The sequence below is a fragment of the Thermobia domestica genome, chromosome 6 (assembly GCF_964235325.1).
Source record: "Thermobia domestica chromosome 6, izTheDome1.hap1.1, whole genome shotgun sequence".
Classification (NCBI taxonomy): Eukaryota; Metazoa; Arthropoda; class Insecta; order Zygentoma; family Lepismatidae; genus Thermobia; species Thermobia domestica.
The window spans coordinates 247,313,770-247,335,969 of record NC_137459.1 but is presented as its reverse complement, the minus strand read 5'-3'; the positions used below and the strand labels follow the sequence as shown (position 1 = coordinate 247,335,969).

General features: G+C 33.8%; 1 protein-coding gene across 1 annotated transcript in view; it reads left to right on the top strand.

Annotated features, from left to right (window-relative positions):
* LOC145688464 (inactive hydroxysteroid dehydrogenase-like protein 1) overlaps positions 1 to 19,063 on the top strand; it is a 138,792-nt gene extending 119,729 nt beyond the window's left edge. Inside the window, exons 6-7 of the mRNA XM_081762726.1 lie at positions 8,288 to 8,414; positions 17,003 to 19,063. Coding sequence (XP_081618852.1) covers positions 8,288 to 8,392 — 105 coding nt within the window. The 3' untranslated portion in view covers positions 8,393 to 8,414; positions 17,003 to 19,063. The remainder of the gene's footprint in view (positions 1 to 8,287; positions 8,415 to 17,002) is intronic.
* Positions 19,064 to 22,200: the final 3,137 nt, after the last annotated feature.

The following is a 22,200-nucleotide window of genomic DNA, read 5'->3' as shown; positions in this document are numbered from 1 at the left end:
AAACGTTTATGTTGTGGTGTGAGGCCTTGTATACGAATGAAAAGTTATCTAGCCAAGCTACTGTTTCTTCACTATCAAACTGGTAGAAGTCACACAATTCTTGTATCATATTTGACCGGAGACTTTCATGCAGTTTGTTAAGTCCATCATGGACAAAGAAAGCCATTTGGATCATTAAGGCCAAATATTGGTTTGAAAAGCGATCTAGTAATTGAGCAATCAGTGAGTGAAGGATCTTAAAGTAAATATCAGCTTAAATTTTTCTTAAAAATTCACTTATTACTTGATCAACTGACATCTCCTTCATAAATCTTTTCCTCTTCCGTAACCTCTCCCCACAAAAATTTTAATGACACCATTGGCGTCATGTTTCCCCCCTTGTGGGCACCCCTGAATGACTGAGTAAAGAGCCTCATAGCCAGGTGAGAAAAAAAAGGTAGTGGCAGGATAGTGCATCGAAAAAAAAAAACACACACTTTACTTCAATTCGTATTTGATAAAGTCTAGACATTAATATGTATTCAGCGTGCTTCATATTAGGATATTTCACATTACGATTAAATAGGCGTTTCAAGGTCACTCGTACAAGACCTACGTAGTCAACAATAGTGAACAAAATTGCATCGATTGCTTCAATAAGCCAGTAACTATTTCTTCACCTATAAAATATTCAGTGTAAAGTATTTTAAATTCGGATGAAATTGATACAGGAACTCACTGAAAGATTCTTAACAGTGCTGACACAAGCTTTAATTAATTGGGTGGGGATAAGCGGAGGAACAGAGAAAAAGTTGAGAGACAGCAATTTTTTTATATACTAACAAGGAAAGATATCCAACTCCTCGACGAGCATCGCATTGACGCTTGCACACGTGGAAGAACATATTGAAAGATGGAAATATGCTTATTCTTACGATTTGCAACGTCGTTGAACCGGAAGTAGAATGATAGTTCTCCCATAGCCCCTGCAAGTTATGTACTCTGGTCATACATGCCAGAGTGTGATACACTGGAACCCCTGTTTTCTCACAAAGACAAATGTTGAAAACTCAAGATGATAACAGTTGAGGGTGAGGGCAATGGGTACGTCATTAATGCGAACAAATGTCAAATGGAACACAATACGATACACCGATCGTAAGTTCCAAGCGAACACGTTTACCCGGTGGGGAAAAGGGACACGCTGAAACTACAACGAAAAAATGGCTTTCTATGAATATTATTATTGTTATTAGTATGACTATTATTATTATTATTATTATTATTATTATTATTATTATTATTATTATTATTATTAGTAGTAGTAGTAGTAGTAGTAGTAGTAGTAGTAGTAGTAGTAGTAGTAGTAGTAGTATGATTAGCATTATTAATATGAGCAGTATGATGAATAAAATAATAATAATGAGAAGAAGAAGACAACAAATGTATTGTTGGGGCCGTTAAGTAACCAATGACTTCGGTCAGTCTTGAGCGTCCTCTAGTACTGTTATAAAGATTTTAGAATCCACAAACAGCCATACCCCAGCCGGGATTCGAATTCGGGACCCTTGAGTCGCTGCCTTGACGCCTCAACCCATACGAACACGAGGTCCGCAAGAAGAAATAATATAGGTCATTGTTTCTCAACCTGGGGGTCGCGAAGATAAGCGAAAGAGAGAAACATAATTAGAATCTAATACCGAAAATATTTTTAAATAATTATTATTTTGAATTTTGTTCTGATAGACAATTTTTACATATTTATATACATACTGCCAAGAAAATAAAAATGGTCTACTAAACATTTTCAACAGGTGCAGAGTTGGCTAAAAATCAATTTAAATGAAAGAGGTACAATATGAAACTAATGAGAACTGCATATTGAAATACCAGAAGAATGCAAATGCACTTTTTTTATCATATGTCCCAAAATTGAGGGAAATATGAAGTTTTAAAATTTTCAAACGGCCTCCATTTTGAAACAGTATGACGGATCGGATTTGGTGTTTGTAATATGAATGAACGGATCAAATTTCATTCACTTTTAATCCATTCGCTTTTAGGGAAGTTACTGTATCGAATATATACAAGAAATGGATACTGCTATTATAGAAATAGATGTATATAGTGAGACCTCCTCAATAGGTATATTAAAAATTCGAGACAAACTTATTACAAGCCAGAAATAATAAGGGGTCGCTAGCAAGAAGATGTGATAATATGGGGGTCGTGATCGGTATTAGGTTTAAAAAAAACTTATATGTGATGATGATACTGATTATTATTATTATTATTATTATTATTATTATTATTATTATTATTATTATTATTATTATTTCTTTGTCATTTTCTTCGTCTTATTGCCGACCTCATGTTCGTTTGGTTGAGGCCCCAAGCCAACGATTCAAGGGTCCCGACTTCGAATTCCGGCTGGGGTATGGTTGTCTGTGGATTTTAAAACCTTTATTGCAGTGCTAGAGGACACTCAAGGCGGGCCGAAGTCCTTCGCGTCCGAACGGGCTCAGCAATACATTTGTTATCTTCTTCTCATTATTATTATTTTTACTCATCATACTGCTCATATTAATAATGCTAATCATACTACTACTACTACTACTATTACTACTACTACTACTACTACTGATAATAATAATAATAATAATAATAATAATAATGATGATGATAACAGTCATACAAATAACAATAATAATAATCATAGAAAGCCATTTTTGCTTTGTGGTTTCATCCTGTCCCTTTTCTTCACCGGGTAAACTTACGATCTGTGTATCTTATCGTGTTCCATTTGACATCAGTTCGCATCAATGACGTACTAGAGATCCCAATCACCACCGACTGCTATCATCTTGAGTTTTCAATATTTGTCTTTGTGAGAAAACGGGGTCCAGTGTATCACATTCTGGCATGTATGACCAGAGTAGATAACTTTCAGGGGTTATGGGAGAACGATCATTCTACTTCCGGTTCAACGACGTTGCGAATCGTAGGAATAAGCATATTTCCATCTTTCAATATGTTCTTCCACTTGTGCAAATTTCAATGCGATACTCGTCGAGAAGTTGGATAGCTTTCCTTGTAAAAGGGTAATTTTATATTACTTCACCTATATCATAATACAATTTATCTGCGAGGGGCATTCGTAGTCACCGAGAACGCGCACTAGTCCTCCTATTCCCCTCTGATGTTGTTACTGATTCTTAGCTTTTACATAATTTGGGGTATCGCAAACATATAAGGACAGGAAAAGTGGAAGGGAACCGCGAACGAAACGTGTGTATGAAATTTCTACTAGGAGAACTAATAACAGTAAGACGGCAAAGACAGTCTGGTAACATACATAATTAAGTTAGAAGTTCATATGATAATAAATTAAATAGTGAATTAATTCAGGAATGTAAACACACTAAGGATATATTCTAAAATTAAAAAAAAAGAAAACGAAAGCAAAAGAAATAGCAAGAAAGATAAGAGTGAGATTAAAGTAATTGATTGGTTATAAAATACAACGCATTCTTATGACTACACTTACAAAAGCTGTGCTTTTCCATGCAACATACATATTTCAGTATTTTCCAAATACGGTAAGTCATATGATCAGAGAATATGTCCATCGGAAGGGCAGTTCCCCCCTCCTAAATTTATTCTGCTCTGATGCAAACTAGATTAATCAAATATGTGTATCTCTTCTTTTTGTGAATTCTTTTCGTTCTTCTAACTTGGACAATGTAGCACAATTTTTATTCGTTGTTGCACCACAACGAATTTTGCATCAGTCGAATCTACGACTAAAAATCATGAAGTTCTCCTTTTACTAGACTTCGATCCGACATTTTGTTCTGCAGTTATGGCTGCTTTAGCATTTTTCCAACAGCTTTTCGGCTGGTGATAGTGCGAAAAGGAAGCGTTTGAGCACCCAGGTTGGTCTATACTTTTTGTCTTATCTTAGTATCATGAATTCGCTTCCAAAAATTGTTCGTATTATTTTGAAACACCCTGTGTACTTTTAATGAATTGTGCTGCTAATATATGAAGGTAGAAGGCAGGGCCGCCGCGTGGGATGCAAACTCAAGGGGCGAGAAATTTCAGGAGTTATTAAAAAAAAACAGAGTTTATTCTGTACTCCTAGATTTAAATATGGAAGGTAAGGTCATAATATAAGATGACAGAAGTCGGTATTATGTCAATTTATAAAGTGAATGACTTTTGTAGTTAAAACATAAAAGTTAATGAAAAATATGGTTTTGAATTATTGAAATCGAGTGCTATTTTTGTTTATTTTGAACTTGATACACATCAACATAGTAATAGCATAGAATAAACAAATAATGATACAAAGATTAAAAAAAAACTCTTCTCACAGAGGGCTAGAGAGAGTTCCAGTAGAATAATCCGAGGTTTTACATTACCGGTGATTCTCAAGTTCAATTTATGACTGCGTGAAACTTCAACAGGATCTACAGAGAGTTCAAATATGGTGTAACACGAATAAATTAATCGTGAATGTGTCTAATTGTAAATCTGTATCTTTGAAGAGGAAAGAAAATCCAATTAACTTTACCTATACAATAAGTGACACTTATTTGTCTACCCCAAATACTATCAAAGATAAAGGAGTTATGTTTGATAGCAAATTAACCTTTACTAAACACGTTTACACAATAACGAGTAGTGCATATAGAAACCTGGGTTTAATTTATAGGATAGAACAGGATTTCTACAAAGAAACGACATTTATTGGGTTATATTTTTCATATGTGAGGTCAAAATTAGAATACTGTTGTATTGTTTGGATACCAAATGTCACTAAATAATCTGATGCAATAGAAAATATAGAGTTTATTTATTTTTTTTTAATGTTTGCATACAAGAAAACTGGTTTCTACTCAAACTATGTCCCCCATGAAGACTTAGTAACGAATTTTAGTTTTCAAACATTAGAAAAAAGGATATGGGTGTTTGATCTGTTGTTCTTACATAAATTATTAATCGGTAAAATTGGCTGTTCAGAATTAGATACAGAAGTATTCTTACCTACCCCAACAGGTAAGACTAGAACAGCAAACACTGGGACATTATATTGTAGAAAAGCAAAACTTACGTATTACATAAGTCTCCTCTGTGGATAATGTGTGCTTCATATAACGAAATGATTAGATTTCATGTAGTAGATGTATTTAGTATGTCGGAAAACAAGTTTAAAAGAATTGTTAAGCAATAACTTCTGTATAATTAAACGACGTTTATTTGTGTATGTATAATAATCTATGTATAATAGTGCATGTTAGATAATTATGTACACGACACTATAACTGGCCATAAAGCTTGTTGTGTTGTCCTTATGAAATAAATAAATAAATTTTACTTAGCCGTAGCTTGATCATTATTACAATATCTGAATTAACATGAAATTTTAAAAAAAATCATTTACCAACACAATCTGAATTTCTTGAATTTTGTTAATTTGCCGTCCCGGTGCCCCACTTGGTAGTGGCTCCCGGGGCGATCGCCTCGGTCGGCCTGACCACGCGACGGCCCTGGTAGCAGGATACTCTTTATGAGATTGTTCTAAATATCACTATGACTTACTTGCAGAGTATACTCGATAGAAAGTTAACAGAATGGAAAACAAAGATTTCCAATATTGATTGAAATATAGGTCTACTGAAACTGGGTTATTGATTTTCTTATGTATGAAAGAAAAATACATAGAGTATTTCTTTTCTGAAATGTGCGTATGATTTCATAATTTCTTAGTATTGGTGGTTAAAACGCTAGTACAGAAATTCCCTCTTTAGTGCAGAAATTCCCTCCTTACATTTACCGCCATTTTAGGCGAGGTGGGATTAGGCAAGATGGGAATTCCCATCTCGCCTAAAATGGTGGACATTCTTATCTTAGAGATATCAGTGCTGATAAATCGTTAGGCGAGGTGGGATTAGGTGAGATGGGAGGACATTCTTCAATGAATTAAATACTTACAGAGTGTAACTGTCAGAATGTCTCAGTTTCGGGATCATTTGACCATGTACAGGGCCATGGGTGCCCGAAGGTGGGGGCACGGTGGGGCCCGGGCCCCCTTCTGTCTCACGAAAATGTATACGTAATATAGTAAAGCATGTATATTAAATACCAGAAATACCAGACGTAATATAGCAACCATCTATACGAAAAATCTAATTAAATTCTACGTAGATTGAGAATTTCGACGTGACCATCAAGTTGCTGAAGTGACCTATTAAATCTATGTGCTTCCCATTCTTAGCATTAAGACATGTAATCGTCATTGTTAGTCAGCCTTTTGTTTGCGGTGAATGTGTACATACATACCATTGTATATTTACTATGCACATAAAATCATCTGGAACTTATTTCCCAAAACTACTGTCTAATACTTCTCAAGTTACAAGCTATGAGTCTAAATTTCACAAGTTCTTGTAATTTTTGTTTCTCAAATCTTTAACAAAAAGATGTGAAAGGTCAGTGTTTTCACTATTCACGTGATCAAATCTACATTTTAGCTGACAAATACATAGAAACCAAATACTATATGAAATGCTACTGGTTTGGCTATTTACTGCAGCGCTAATTGATTCATTCGGAAATAATTGTAACATAATTGGAATTAAATGTGTTGAATGTGATAAGAGAATCAAAAGATGTTTAATGTGGAACGTTATAGTAAGATAACAGAAAGATGACGCAAATGAATGAACAAAAATATTGCAGGCGTGCCAGGCCCATGGATTTGGAGCATACGAAGATTATTAATATTTTTCTAACATATATTAGTCTTATATAAGTAAACCTACATTAATAAATATTAATACTATCATCTATTACACGCTATATAACGTAATTTTTCATACGCCATAGCATTCAAATAAGGAATAATATAACATTTTGACTAATCTCCTTAGGCTAAATTCCAATTACTTCACCACTTTAAAGGAACACGTAGGAAAACGCATTTAAGACGAATATATAGGCACGATATAAAAAAAAAGTCCAAATGCAAATTAAATGTTTATATATATTAAATTGCTTGGACGCTTTCCCTGAAATGTACACTTTAATTTTTGCTTGGAATCAATTGAACTTTTCACTCCTTCATTGACCGTATTAGATAAATCAATGACATTTTTTTATGTACACTCATGTCCAAAATGATTGTCGCATATCTATAACTGTCTTTTTGTAAGAATATAATTTGATAATGATTTTGCAAGGTACTTTTAATACTGGTACTATGTGTATAATCGAGAAATGTATATTTGTGGTAAATTTCATAGGAAAAGAATTATAAATACGAAAACTAGTTTGAGTAAAACAAAATGTTGCTAAATAGATAAGAAAGTTTTGTTTTCGTTTTATTGTTCTTATTTACTGCTCTTTTGACATGAAATTTGCCACATACATGTATTTGCAGATTAGACACACACTAGCATTATAAGAAATACCGGGTGAATTCGTTATCAAATAATATTCCTACAACAACATATTTATAGACATGCGGCAATAATTTTGGACATGAGTGTACATTCGCTTGGTCACCCTTTGCACTCGCTCCAGAATCTTTTTCTTAAATATTTAAACTAGAGAACACGGAGGTACTTCTGAAGTTACACAGATGCGATGCAAGTCTCCAATCTCTTGTGGATATTCACTAGTGAATTACAAGCTAACTGCACCACACTAGTCACTTGTGAAACAAAATCACTGATAGAGGAAGTCAAGTGCTCTTGCTAACAGTAGTCCAGGATTTGTAGCTAGTATTTCACTCTTGTAGGTTCGAGAAAAACATATTCGTATATTTACACTAGTATCGCAAGTACATGAATAAGTGTTACTAAGCTAGTAGCTTAGTAGCTTTAAGAAATATGCAGCTGTCAATAATACACCACCTGTTTCTTTTGAACTCAAGGTCTATCCGTTAATATAATCAATTTCCAGATCCAGATGTATCATTATGTGCTTCCTTGTAAGTCTCTGTCCAATGATGAATCTTGTTCTTTCTTTTATACAATGGTCATTCTGAAGAAAATGTTTAGTTTTTTCTTCACATTCTTCTTAAGTATATTGCTAGTGTTCTAGTATCAATAATAAAAGAAAAAAGAAAATCTATTGAAGATGTCATCTTGATGACAAGTCTTATCTGATAAATCAAATCACTTATTTGAATGATTTATTTTTCAGAATGCTAATATTGCATTGTATAGAAGGTGCAAATTTATAACTTTCATTTGTTATTTACTTATTGATTGATTAATTAATTTATCTCACTGTTTTTCAGAATTGGGTGGTTACTACTCTTCCAACCCCAATCTCTGTGTTTGGGGCCTACGTATCTCTATACATCCTTAGACGTGATTATTTGAAAAGTTTCAAGTCTGCTTGAAGACTTATTATGAGACGTAAAGGTTTGTATTTTATCAAATATTTGACAAAATAGGAAGTATGAAATATGAAGAACGAATATATTGTTAAAGACGTGGAACAACAATTAATTGTTTTCCAACTGTCATTTAACCTCCGTTCAGAGTGAGAAATACTGTTCACGAAATGTGAATAGTCATGTTACAAAATTGAATATCCACCATCTTTCAGGTAAAAAAAAGCTTCAATAAGATTACGGAAGCATTCGTTAAATATGTTTGCACGATATTGTTCCATTGTGAATTGGAACACGATCTCCTGCAGATGTGCACAACTTTTACATTAAAATTCTCGTAGAATGTCTAACGTTGAGCATCTGAAACTAATAAGACAAGAGTTAATGCAAAACACATAATGAAAATAATATATATTTACGTAATTTTGAATGGGATATCAAATATTAAGATTAATTATCCTTATATCAAACGTAATTCTGCTAGTCTCACTCTTTGTAAGTTTTCAAGTTCGTTTGTATAGGATTGTTGTAGGCAATTTCAACCCTTGCGTACGATTAGGATCAAGAATTTAGTGAAGTGTCAATATTTTGGTGAAATCTGGAGGAACTGTAGCTAAAGCTAGTGGAACGATAGCTAAAGCTAGTGAAACGATAGATACTCTGCTTTCAATTTTCCAGTTTTTTTTTTTAATTGTCTGTTCATCGTTTATTAACTATTGTGCACGTTTGTGCAATATTGACAGTCGAGATACTGTAAGGTTTTAATTCGTGGCAGCTCACCCACTTTTGAATCTCTAACACAACTTGGAATAGTTTGCGAACGATTGTACACACAGTTTTAGTGTTTCTGCATGAATACAGCTGATATAAGGTTTTAGTTGAGAGCTAGTCAAGAACTTCCAAGTTTTCACATTTGTGGCTCTCTTAGTCGTTTATACACGCACACGCACACAATTTCACAGTAGTCCGCGATTTGGGACGGAAGTAAACGAACGTTTTAGTGGGAGATCTTGAAATGTAGTCACCATTTTCATTTATCTAATCTTCTTGCTTTGAATCGTTATGTAACATTTCTGGATGATTCTATATGTAGTTGTGTTGCTTGAGCATAAGAAGGGTCCAAGATATAAGATTTTAGTTGAGGGCAGGCTCTCGTTTTCCAGTTTCCAGCGTTAAGGTTTGAATTACTTATGCGTAACGAAAGCAAGTAAGAACTAAATTATTATGTTCAAATCTACTTTCTAATTAATTGCAACCAAAAATGACAACAACAAAACTCCAACTAACTAAATTGAATAATAAAACCATCCAACGAATGAACATAACTCTCTTTTTGAGAAGGCAAAAATATCTAATTTCAATTAGTTTCAAACTAATCAAATTCTAGAGCAAGAAAAGGAACTTGGTACAAATAAAATTAGTTAATTTATTTTGTCTTGACGTTTGAGCTATTCATTTTGTTTGTCAGTAAGCAGTAAGTTCCTCCACCTTTAGTTTGAATTTTAAAAAATCTAGAAAATATAAAAGTTTTTTTTTAGAAGTAGTTACAATACTGCTATACGAAACAGCCCTTCTTTCTACTTCAATCGATTGGAAACATGCACAGAAAATATAAACACGATGGGTGAGAACGTATGGCACCTAACGATAGAATTGGGATGATATGAGTCGGTCGGTGTGACATACCGTATTAAATTAAGATGATAAGGATCTGAAAATAAAAAGAACAAGGTATACTAAGAGAGGTCTATGCATACAAACGTATCGGTAGTAATATATTTCCAATCCAACCAAAGTAACCAAATAAAATTACGAGTGAATCATTAAGGTCTCGCTCCAGAAGTCCAGCAAAGATGAAATCCTTGGCTATTATATTATGCTGCCACTTGTAGATCTATTTTTACTAGCTATAAACGAATACTTTTGATATTTTCCTTTTCTTTCTTACTATACAAAGTTTATTCTTGTTTCTGTGAAATCAGTTTAAAATATTATTTTAAAAAAGGAATGCCACACGCACAAATGCCCGGAGATCATGTGGGCTCGCACCCCCCGTTAAGCTGTAGGTTCACGCCTCATATAGCCTCGTTACTAAAAGTGACGTTAACTCTAATCCAACCAATCAATGCTATTTTGGGATACGGACAAAATCTCGCGGCCGAAACATCGCCGCCCAAAACCTCGCAAGGCCAAAACCTCGCCTCCCAAAATCTCGCATGGCCAAAACCTCGCCGCCCAAAACCTCGCGGGACAAAATCTTGCCAGGCCGAAACCTCGCGTGGCCAAAAATTTGCGAAATGAAACCTTTCCTTAAAATTTACCGAATGAGTTTCTTAATATGCAATTCCATATTACAAATAATAATAATAATAATAATAATAATAATAATAATAATAATAATAATAATAATAATAATAATAATAATAATAATAATAATAATAATAATAATAATATAATAATAATAATAATAATAATAATAATAATAATAATAATATACAAAACATCGTGTGTGTGGGCTTTCTTGGGGTATTCCCGTTTTTTCCCCACTTTCTTCATTCCATCATTTCCTTCATCCTGATCATCTACGTCTCCTTTAACCTACAGGACATAACCTAGGGACGTAAAAACTCGCATATTATTTCATATTTTCATAAATATTATTCGATTTTGTTAGAATTTCCTAAGGTTACCGTCAAAATGAAATAAAAACCATCCCAGGCATAAACTCCATCTATATTGAAAATTTGATCGAGACAGGTCGGTTTGTTCAAGAGTTATTAAGTCACAAACGCAGACAATTTAATGTTTATATATTTCTATGTTTCCCCATCTCCCTTCGCCTTCCCGTCAAAGTGAAATGATTACAACCATCCCAGGCGGTAACCTAATATGTCTGAAAAATTCGATCGAGATTCGGGTCGCGGTGGCTCAGTGGTAGAGCGTTCACCTCTGGTGCTTGGGGTCCCGGGTTCGTTTCCAGCCCCCGACAAGTAAACTTTGTGGTGGACAAACACCGTGTGCGTGAGTTTTCTCGGGGTTCTCCCACTTTCTTTATTCCACCGTTTCTCTCATCATCACCGTCTCCTTTAGCTTAGCCGGCATAATCGTGGGACGTAAAACTCAAAGATTTCATTTCATTTTTTCGATCGAGATTGGTCTCTTGGTTCAAGAGTTATTAAGTTTTATTTATTTTTATATATCTCCCCCTCCACTTCATTATGCCGTCAAAGTGAAATTACAAATTACATCCCAGGCTCGAACCTCATCTATGTTGAAAATTTGATCGAGATCGGTCGGGTGGCTCAAAGTATGATGTCACAAACATAGTAATTTTCATTTTTATATATACAGATTTTCCAAGCACGTGTTGGAATATTTTCTTGTCATTATTTTAATGCAATTATGGGTTATTACAAAATATATACATATAGCAATATATAGAGGATTCTACATCGAAGAAATTGTCGTGACGAGGTTTTATACTGACGACATTTCTTCCCAGGCAAGATTATGTCCCGCTTAGTTTAGACCAGGCGAAATTCTGTGTCCAGAGATCAGGACCGCGAGGTTTTGGCATGCAAGGTTTTGGTGTGGCGAGATTTTGGGACGCGAGATTTTGGCAAGGGGAGGTTTCGGCCTGGCGAGATTTTGGACCGCGAGGTTTTGGACAGGCGAGATTTTGGCCCGCGAGGTTTTGGGCGGCGAGGTTTCGGCAGGCGAGGTTTTGGCCTGGCGAGATTTTGTCCCTCGAGGTTTTGGGCGGTGAGGTTTTGGCCAGGTGAGGTTTCGGCCCGGCGAGATTTTGGGCCGCAAGATTTAGGCAGCGAGGTTTTGGTCAGGCGAGGTTTTGGTCCGCGATGTTGTCGCCGCGAGGTTTTGTACACAAATCGCTATTTTACATTCTACTTAGAACTGACAGTGAACTAAAATTAACACAATTGTGAAACGATGCACGTTAAACATATCATACTTTTAGGAAAAACAGTTTTGGGCGCGTAAAATGATAACAAATGTTATTTACCTTAATTCTTTAAAGCAAAAATGCAATTACAATTCATTTGGAATATGCTCAGTGGTTTAGTTGGAGCAGAGTACACCTAAATGTTGTTCTGGAAAATATTTATGTTCGATTTATAAAGTTTATTAACAAATTGGCTCGTGATTCATGTGCATTATGGCCGTTCTGGTAAATATATTTTTAAGCTAAATCACTGAATATATTTTGGGCTAATACTTCATCCTAAGTACCCAATTTTAACAAACAAAGTTTATGCGGAGATGTAAACGAGGTATTAACAATAGATGTGAGTTTCCATATACCAATACAAACAGAATAATTTTACCAACGTTGCACACAATATGCTAGCTTCCATTATCAACGCAAATCAACAGCAATGGAAACAAAACAAATTGAAGGGTGTGAGGCAATAACATATTAACCCACAATTTTACTATTTTAAGAAATTAAAGGTTTTCTGCTGCACAATTCGTTTCCAAAGTCGGAAAGCTGATTTTTCACATAAGACTATACATGAAGGATTAAACGGACAAGGTTAGACGAAGCGGTATACATTGCTCTCTTTCGGGTGTGAAAACGCAGCAATTGCAAAATTGTGGGTTACCATGTTCTTGCCTCACACCCTTCAATTATCAACACAAATCAACAGCAACAGAAGGAAAACAAAACAATTTAATAAATACGAGTAACACATAGATATACCAAATTTTACCCAGAACAAAACTGAAGGAATGAATAAAAATAACATGATATGATAACCTCCAAAAGATTCAGTTAGTGCCAGTGGCTGCTTTTGAGAGAAGTCATATAGGTAAAAAATAACATTTTATCACCACAAACTTTATAAAATAATTAGTACATATATTAAGCAGTTTTCCTTTAGATTATAAAATAAAATACTAACTAGTACCGCTGTGACCTTCCTCGAAAGCAACCTTTGGTTCAGCTCTTTTACTAATATAAAAGACATATTTCCCTTTTGGGTCCACCTTTATCTTTATATGTTGCTAGGGAGGATGATGTAGTACCTATAATTCCAGAACGAAATAAAGTCAAAATCTCTTTCCGAACAATAAAGGACCTGCCGCAGATAGAAAGAATAATGACTTAAATAATTTCTTCGTATACAGAATTATAGATTGAATTATGGAAAAATCTTTGCAATGAAATCTTTCAGTTTGACGTCCCACGATAATGTCCTTAAAGCTAAAGGAGACAGATGGTTAAAGCACATGAATGATGACAAAAGTTTTGGTGGAATGAAATGCGTGGGAAAATAGAAGTATCCTGACAAAACCCACGGACATGATGCCCACCACAAACTTACTTTGCCGGGGACCGAACAAGGTACTCCACCCGCTAGAGGTAAGCGCTCTACCACTGAGTCACCGTGCGCCGCCCTCCATTGAATTATGAAGTATGAGACATAGAAAAAGAAAACATATCGTTAATCCTTTTCGTCAAATATTACCATATATTGTTACCTTATTTGACGCGAACACTTGGTCGCTGGTACCACAGCGCTTTTTCTCTGACTTGCAAGTTCAGACCACTGTTGCTTTCTTATTCTTGGAATTCTTCCATCATTTCCGTTATCATCTCTCTTCCTTAGCTTATATGGCACCACTGCGGGCATGATGGTGCCTCATTGGTACAGTGCTTACCTCTGGTGCATGGGGTCCTGGTTTAATCCCCTGCCAAGCAAGGTTGATGTGGGCAACATCGTGTCCGTGGATTTTTTCCGACTATTACCGTTTTCTCCCACATTGCCATTCTACCGTTTCTTCTATCATCACTTACTTGCCTTAATCATCCGTCTTCCTTACCTTAAATTGCATATTTGTGGGACGTTAAATTGAAAGATTTCATTTCTTTTTCAATGATAACTACTGAATGATGTAAAATTTGATATTTTATTTTATTTCTATCTTGTAACAGTGTGTGTGTGTGTGTGTGTGTGTGTGTGCGTAGGAGTTTATTTTTTATTAAACGCAATCTCACAGAAAACAGTCTAAGTAAAATATAAACTCCAGCGTTCCCTACAGTGCTAAAACGTTACAATATCTCCTTTCCCAATAATGTACATAAAAAAGCATGGACAATCCTGCGAATAAGGTATCGTTATTCCTATAGCCTTTCCACGAGAAAGATCGGTTGTTTCTTCTCTAAAAGCTGAAATTTCCTGCAAGATCGTGCACAAATGATTCGAAGCAAAATTTGGAAAAATTCAAAACTTTGACAAACTGCTCCCATTGAAATATTGCAATATTGGTGTAAACGCTAAACTGTGTTCTACAAAATGCCATACAGTAACAAAATGCTACTTCACTATTTGCATAACCAATACCATTGTGCATTTCTTGTTTTATACTCAAGTTTGTGTAATTAATTAACGTAAGTTCTTTTCAACATTACAAATGACCGGTTAAAGGCATTTCTGGCACTATTTCGCCGAAAACTCAATGTAATGTTGTTAATAATGTTAAATTACCTTATTGCTACTTTTTGCATAGATAGCAGCCAGTACCTACAGCTGAGTGGCACTCATCAGGATAGAGCTTATGCTGATGATGGCAATCTGATAGGGGATGACATGGACATGAGTTTAGAAATAAATGCGAGGAAAACCAAACACATAGTAGACGCTTTCAAATATCTAGGATCAACATTAACAGAACAAGACCATACATACCCACAGAAAAATTAAATGTCGACTGAAAGTAAAGAATTCGTTTTATTATTCAGTCCAAGTCTTCGCAAATTTTGCCGAATAATTTGAAGCTTAAATCATATAAAAACGATAATTATATGTGTTGTGCTATATGGTTGCGAAACATGATCGCTTACTTTGAGAATAATGTAAAGTAAAATTATTTGAAAACAAACTCCCGGAGCGAATATTTGGACCCTAAAGGGACGCCAATGGAGAATGGCAGAAACTCCATAATAAGAAACAACATGATTTAAGCGGTTTATCTAACATTGTTAGGGTCACTAAGCCTAGAAGGCTCAGGTGGTCCAGAATGGGAGAAAGTAGTAACGCTTTCAATATATTGACTGGAAACCTAATCGGAAAAATACATAATTATTAGGAAGATATAGGTGCATATGAGAGGACAATATTAAGATGAACCACACTGAAATACATATGAATACAAAGTAAAAACTGGATCCAGTTAGCTAGGGACAGAAGTCAATGGAGAGCTTGTGAATGCGACATTAAATCTTCTGGTTCTATAGACCATAGAGTTAGTTATTTCACACACAATATTATGTCGTTGTGAGATAATTCCTGTATTTGTTTCAAGCTATTAACTACTCTTTCTTACACTAAATCTAGCAACTTTCGTAGCCTATAAATGAGTTACGAAAGCTCTGAGCTTAATTCTAGTGGAACTCTAGGTCGTTCTAACACATTCTATTTCAGTTACGCTTTTCTTTCGCAGAAACAAATATTACGAAATATTCGAGGAATTATATTTAACAATAAAAAAGTAGAAACGTATGAAGGACATTGAGTTAAAAAAATGAACTTATTAGTGTCTTTTGGTCGAATTAAATAGGAAGTACATGTACGCATCTGATGTTCTGGAATATGAGGCTTTCGGGTTCTTTTAGTATACTAAATCTTATGGTGAGAATATGGTGTAAAATTGAAGAGCGATATGTCCAAATATATAATTACTGAAAAAGTGAATGCTTACGAAAGATTAGCATTATAACAAAGATATGTATCAGCAAGAGTTTCTGAAGAGTGAGGAAGTTAATAATAGTAACAACATCGTAAGTAATTGTGATTGTAATTAATTTACTATAATTCAAAATGCAATTATGTTGTAGACTAAATTGCTACATTAAAGCTATCCATAAACCTAGTTTTTTTTTTTCTGTACAGCCATAACCTCTTCAAGTCTGATTCGTAGTGTTGGATATATAGGAGCCCTTTTTTATTATGTTTAACCTATCTGAAATTAATTTGCTTACAACTTTTTCATTGCATGATGCTCACTAAACCGAAAGCATATCTACTTTCACCTTTTTCTTAATAATGTTTATTAAGCAGAAAAATGCCGTAGACTTTAGAGTTCGCTAACTATGGAAAGATAAACGGAAGCTTACATTTGTTATGTAGCCTCAATTGCTTATTTTTACAGTATCACTATTTATCTTATAAGTTAGGAAAGCAATACACATTACTTGCCATCGTGATGTGATAGTTTTAAATACAAAGCCTGCACGAGACAGGCATCCTTGTTATTGCTGATTGGATGTTTGGTAGAAAAAAATATACTATTCGATGTGCGTAATAAGTTCTTGGAAAATTACGTACTCTTATAATATTGTACGTAATATGCACAATGTCACTACGTCCACATTACAGTAATTGACCCTCTCTTTTACAACAAAACAAAGAATATGACACTGTCATTATATGAACCAAAACTTTTTGATGTAATGTGGATTACTGAAATTCATATGCAAAAGTTTAAGTTGGAAAATTAGACTAGTTTGATATTATTTTATGTTCTTGTTAGATGCAGTTTGAATATATTTTTAGAGTTACTAATGATTTATATGTTTTGAACTTTTCTTTACAGGTCACAAACATACAGACAAAGAATTCAATAGGTGATAAAACCTGAACTCTTTTAAACAAGTCTCACCGGAAAACATTACTCAGCAAGTAAGAATACTCAACTTGGTTACAGTTATATTGTGTATAACAACTTATACTATTATCCTGATGTTGAAGAAACTATATGTAATAATTCACACTCAAATTTATTTAGTTTTAGTTCTGAGTATCTGTTTTAATTTCAACTTATTATCGACAGGAACTATGTCACTTCAATACTTAATATTAATGATATTCACTGATGAAATTATTTTTAAATTAAAGTTCAGGACTTTACTTGAAGATTTCCCTGTTTCGTTCTTCTTTCTGTGTAAATGTTCGTTGTAAGTTTTTTTTTCCTAAACTTGTACTCGGCAAACAATGCATTTATATATGCCTCTTTTAAACATGGTTGTTTACTTCAAAAGTATTAAAAACCCGTTTCTTGTTTTCCTACAAATGAAACAAAAAGCAGAACCCACCGTTTCCTTTGTAGATAGTATAAAATTACATTAAATGACGCAAAAAGTTGTTGTTTGTATAGACGTAGAATAACGAATTATAGATGAAAACAAACCAACAACTTATGCAACATAATTCTGTAAGGTTGCTGAGTTATAAAACGAAGAACATATAGGCTTTAAAGACATATTATTTAACGTAAGATTGCAATCCTCTGCAGATTATATAAAACCATTTGGAATTAAATATAATTACTTCAGTTTCAAGGCAACACTGAATCTGTAAAATTTTCAAATTATTTGGTTTAATATTTTCCAGTAATTGCCAACACATTTTTGTCAAATATGACTTTTCGGTAGGATGAATGTGCAATTCAAATATAACTGTTTAACCACTATTATTTTTCTGTACAAACACTACTAAAGGCATTGGATTAAGATGCTACATGCAAAAAAGCTATTGCAAATAAAGTATTAAATTTTATACTAAATAAAATGTGATTAATGTTTTCTACTAGTTCTTATTAATTAAGGTAGTTATTCTTAAAAATGAACTGCAATTGTTTGAATACTGATTTTTTTTATAGTTTAAAAGAAAGTAATTCTGGTGGCCCAAGCTACTGATCAATCATTATAATAAAAAGTTGGGACTATGATAACTCGAATGTCCTTATATTCATAATAGAGCCATTGTAGCGTAATCTGTAATACATGTATTTGCCAAGTGAACGGCCCGGATTGAAACTTTGGATTTATTTCTTCTTTTACCATCCTTCCAAAGCAAATCAGGAGTCCATCTAGCACATCTAAAGTGGACACTAGTATTTAGGCCGTCTGGAGTGTGATATTGGCTACATCACTTCCTCTTTGTCCCGAAGTCCAATAAGTGTGGAGCCTTACTTTCACACAGGGCGTTGGACTTCCAATGTTGAATGGATACACATCTGTACTTTTGATTATTATTATTACTTCATTCTGACGGTAGTATCGTTTACAGTGGAATATTTGTTCATGTGAAATTGTGGTAGTTGTTAACAAGGATGATTTAAGGAAATAAGGTAAATATAGCACTGATTTTGTAATTAATTAATTTTAATTGTAATGTCATTAAGTAATTTTAGTTATCATGTATTAAATCAGTATTCACATAATCTTGTTGTTCATATAAAATGGCCGGTATAAGTTTACATTCATTTTCCTTTTTTTTTTATATGTCAGACTTCCTGTGTGTTACTATTTGAGGCATAATTATCAACTTCAAATGAGAAACGCAAGTAGAAAATCGCGAAAAGGTTTTGAATAATTTTAAACACCAAATTCATACTTTGGACGACAATTGTGTGTGTATCACGTTGATAATTACCACTTTAATTTTGAGATGAATCAGAATATTGCTATCGTTATAATGAGTCGACTTAAAGCTCTTTAAACTTGCTCTCTTACGATTACTACTCTAATGCTTCACACACATAAAAAGATGATTTATTATGCACTTGACTACAGTTTCTCAAAACGATCTGTGTATAGAAGTAATTTTCAATTAATTTTCATATTGAATGATGGGAAGCGGTTTTATAGTCAATGATTTGAACTTGTTCCTAATATTGTCCTACGATATCATTAGAGATAAGGTTTTAAAAAGGAAAACCCTATTTTGAAGAAGGTGTAAAATTATGTATGCTTAGAAGTATTATAAATGTACGATATAGTGTATTAATTAAGAATCTAAGAAAGAAATGTTTGATGTATATCTTTGTAAAGTACGTAAATAGTTTATGTTAAAATCAATAAAAGTAAAAAAAAGGAAAACATAATTTTTCTTTCCCTACAACCATTTCCTTATAATTGCTGAAAATACCTGAGTATTCGTATTTTAAGAACACTTTTATTTATTTATTTATTTATTTCAGTCTACCTTCATCAGAGAATGATCACTCCAATTAAAGAGCGTTTACATAGATTTGTTCATCTCTACAACTTATATGTGACACACATAGAAATACTTGTATAATTGAATATAAATATTCATCATGTAATATTATAATATTACCGTTCACTCTTCCAGCTTGGGAAATTAAGATTTGATTCTCAGTATCAGGTCATATGGTTCTGATTCCACATTGAGCAGCAGTTTCAAGTTTCATATAACGTAGATGTTTAAAAAGACCGTTAAATTAACAGTAATCCATGTGCAAATCTCTTCTGTACACAGACTGAGAGACGCAAATACCTTTCTCACAATTCATAAGCTCTTCTGGGACAGTGGGATCCTCAAATTCATGGACAATATAAAACAGAAAATGCTAAGACATTGCGAAATCTATGAGTAAATTTTTAGAGCAGATAATTGTATTTCTAATTTTGATGTTTTAGGGGCCCAGTCAGGTAGTGTTAACATAACTTTTGGTAGAATTTGAGATTCGTGTATTGATTTTAAAATGTTAAAATATGATTATTTCACAAACGCCACAAGTAATTAAGATTTTATTAAACTTAATAGTTTGTAATATCAATCTTAAACGTAAGCGTTTCAAAGGGTAGGCGGCGATAGCTTACGTAACTCCTTCAACATTTCTAAGAGAATAAAAAATATAGTAATATTTGTATTATTCTTTATAAAAAATCAAAACGATTAAAAATTTCAAGTTCGAAAGTTTGTAATCATTCTATCTAATGATCAGATAATTATCTGAGATTTGATAATTTACACATATAAAAATATTTTTAAATTCTTACTGGTGACTGACTAGAATAGCAGGGCTGATTTTGGCTGGGTGCGCTAGTGTTGTGTTTACCTGGGTTTACTGGGCGAGTGCAGTGGGACAGGGAAGCGACAGTGGGACAGGGTTTATACAAAGTCGTAGTTTAGATGTTACAAGTAGTTTGTTTGCGCGATAATATTATAATCTGTTTGCGCTTAATAAAGAACGTCATAAAATTATAAAGTTGTTATTGAATTTTGGAATGATTCACAATATTTACAGTAATGGAGACGTATGTTGATAGCAATTTTTGCATGGAAATTACCAATGCAAGAACAACATATCACAACTGACAATTCAGTGACCTTTCATCGTGCGTTAAGCAGATTGTATAAAAATTATTCGATTTCATTATAAAACAAGAACTTGTGATAAACAATGCTAAAGATCCTTATTAATTTTCGTTGAGTGCGGCATTAACTGCAAGACCAACATGTAGATCTCTACAATTTTATGTGAATAACATCCAATGATAGCACTAAATGTCTCTGTTCTTAATTTTATAAGAACACTAAATTCAGACTGTATAACGAGAAATATTTAAAAGCGGACTTCATATATTGTATCTAAAAGGAACCAATATCCTACTCTATTCGGAGAGATCAATATGTGAAAAAAGAAGCTAGTGAATAAGTGTCGTACAGGGGAGTACCTATATAGGATTCCACCGGGTCCGAACCCTCTCAAAACTTCGTAACATTTTAAATAATATATTTATATTTTATCTGCGCAGGGGCTTACTCACGTGATGTCCACCCCATCCAGACACTTCCATCTCTCGACTTTGGATACCCCGAATAAAAATTTCTATGGATAAGCAACTGTTGTCGTGTAAACAGTAAACTTGTGTGTATTAATAGAGTGTCACCATAAGACAAACGTTCCAAAGCACTGGTTTAGAGAATTGAGGGATGCCTTGTAAGTTTGAAACAAGTTAAGGTTAAGGCTCAACAAACCTTACGATGATTGCGTTTGTGTTCTAAGTATGTTTGTCGGTAGACACAAATTTTCTTCTTATTTCAGCCTGGGAAGAATTGAAATACTTTTTCACTTAAGAAATGTTAACTCTAGCTGCTAGCAGGTGAACCTTTGATGAACGTTGTTCCGAATTCGATTCCCGGTGGGAGAGCACGAACAATTAAATTTTGCCATCATTCAGTTTGATTTATTGTCCGTCTTTTTTAACCTAAAGGGTATATCCATAGACGTTAAACTAAAGAAAAACTTTATTTCACCTTTTTTGAGGAATCTTAAGCCATTGGGGGAAAGGGAGGTGAAGAAGAAGAAATAATTTTCCACGAAATTTTAAAAAGATTATGGGATTGGAAAGCTAGCCTTTCGGGTAAAACTTGATTTGAGTACATCTTTCTTTTGAGATCATTATCGAGATCGAGCCCTTCGGTAGAGTTGGAATAAAGGTATCTGATAAAACATGAGTTTGTGGGTGGCGCAACGTAAGTATTATTGCTTCAGCATATGGACCGCCAAGTAGTACAACTCCAAAATGGAAATTTTTCAGAAGAAAATTTTGAAGTTCAATTTCTCATGAAGCAATCACATTTCGTTTATGGTTGCAACCATAAGCATTATTATGAAGCTTATTTTCTAATGCTGTAGTGAATGACATTCTCTTGATGCGATTTACATGAGATATTGAAGTTCAAAGTTCTCCTCCGGAAAATTTCAATTTTTAGAGTTACACTCCTTGGCATCCAAACGATCCATATAATAAATTCACAATTTCCATTTATGAGAACAGAAATTCTCTCCGGACTCCCTCTGAATTTATCTGTGGTTCTAGCACTCAGGTCATAAAGAATTAACTCTACTAACAGTTTTTACATAGTGTAATTTTGAAACTTGTGAGCTTACTGTTATCCTTGTGTCTCTCTTTATACACATAATAGCAGTAACGCGTTTTTCTATTGAATATCTTTTCAATGGTATCTGTCGATTGA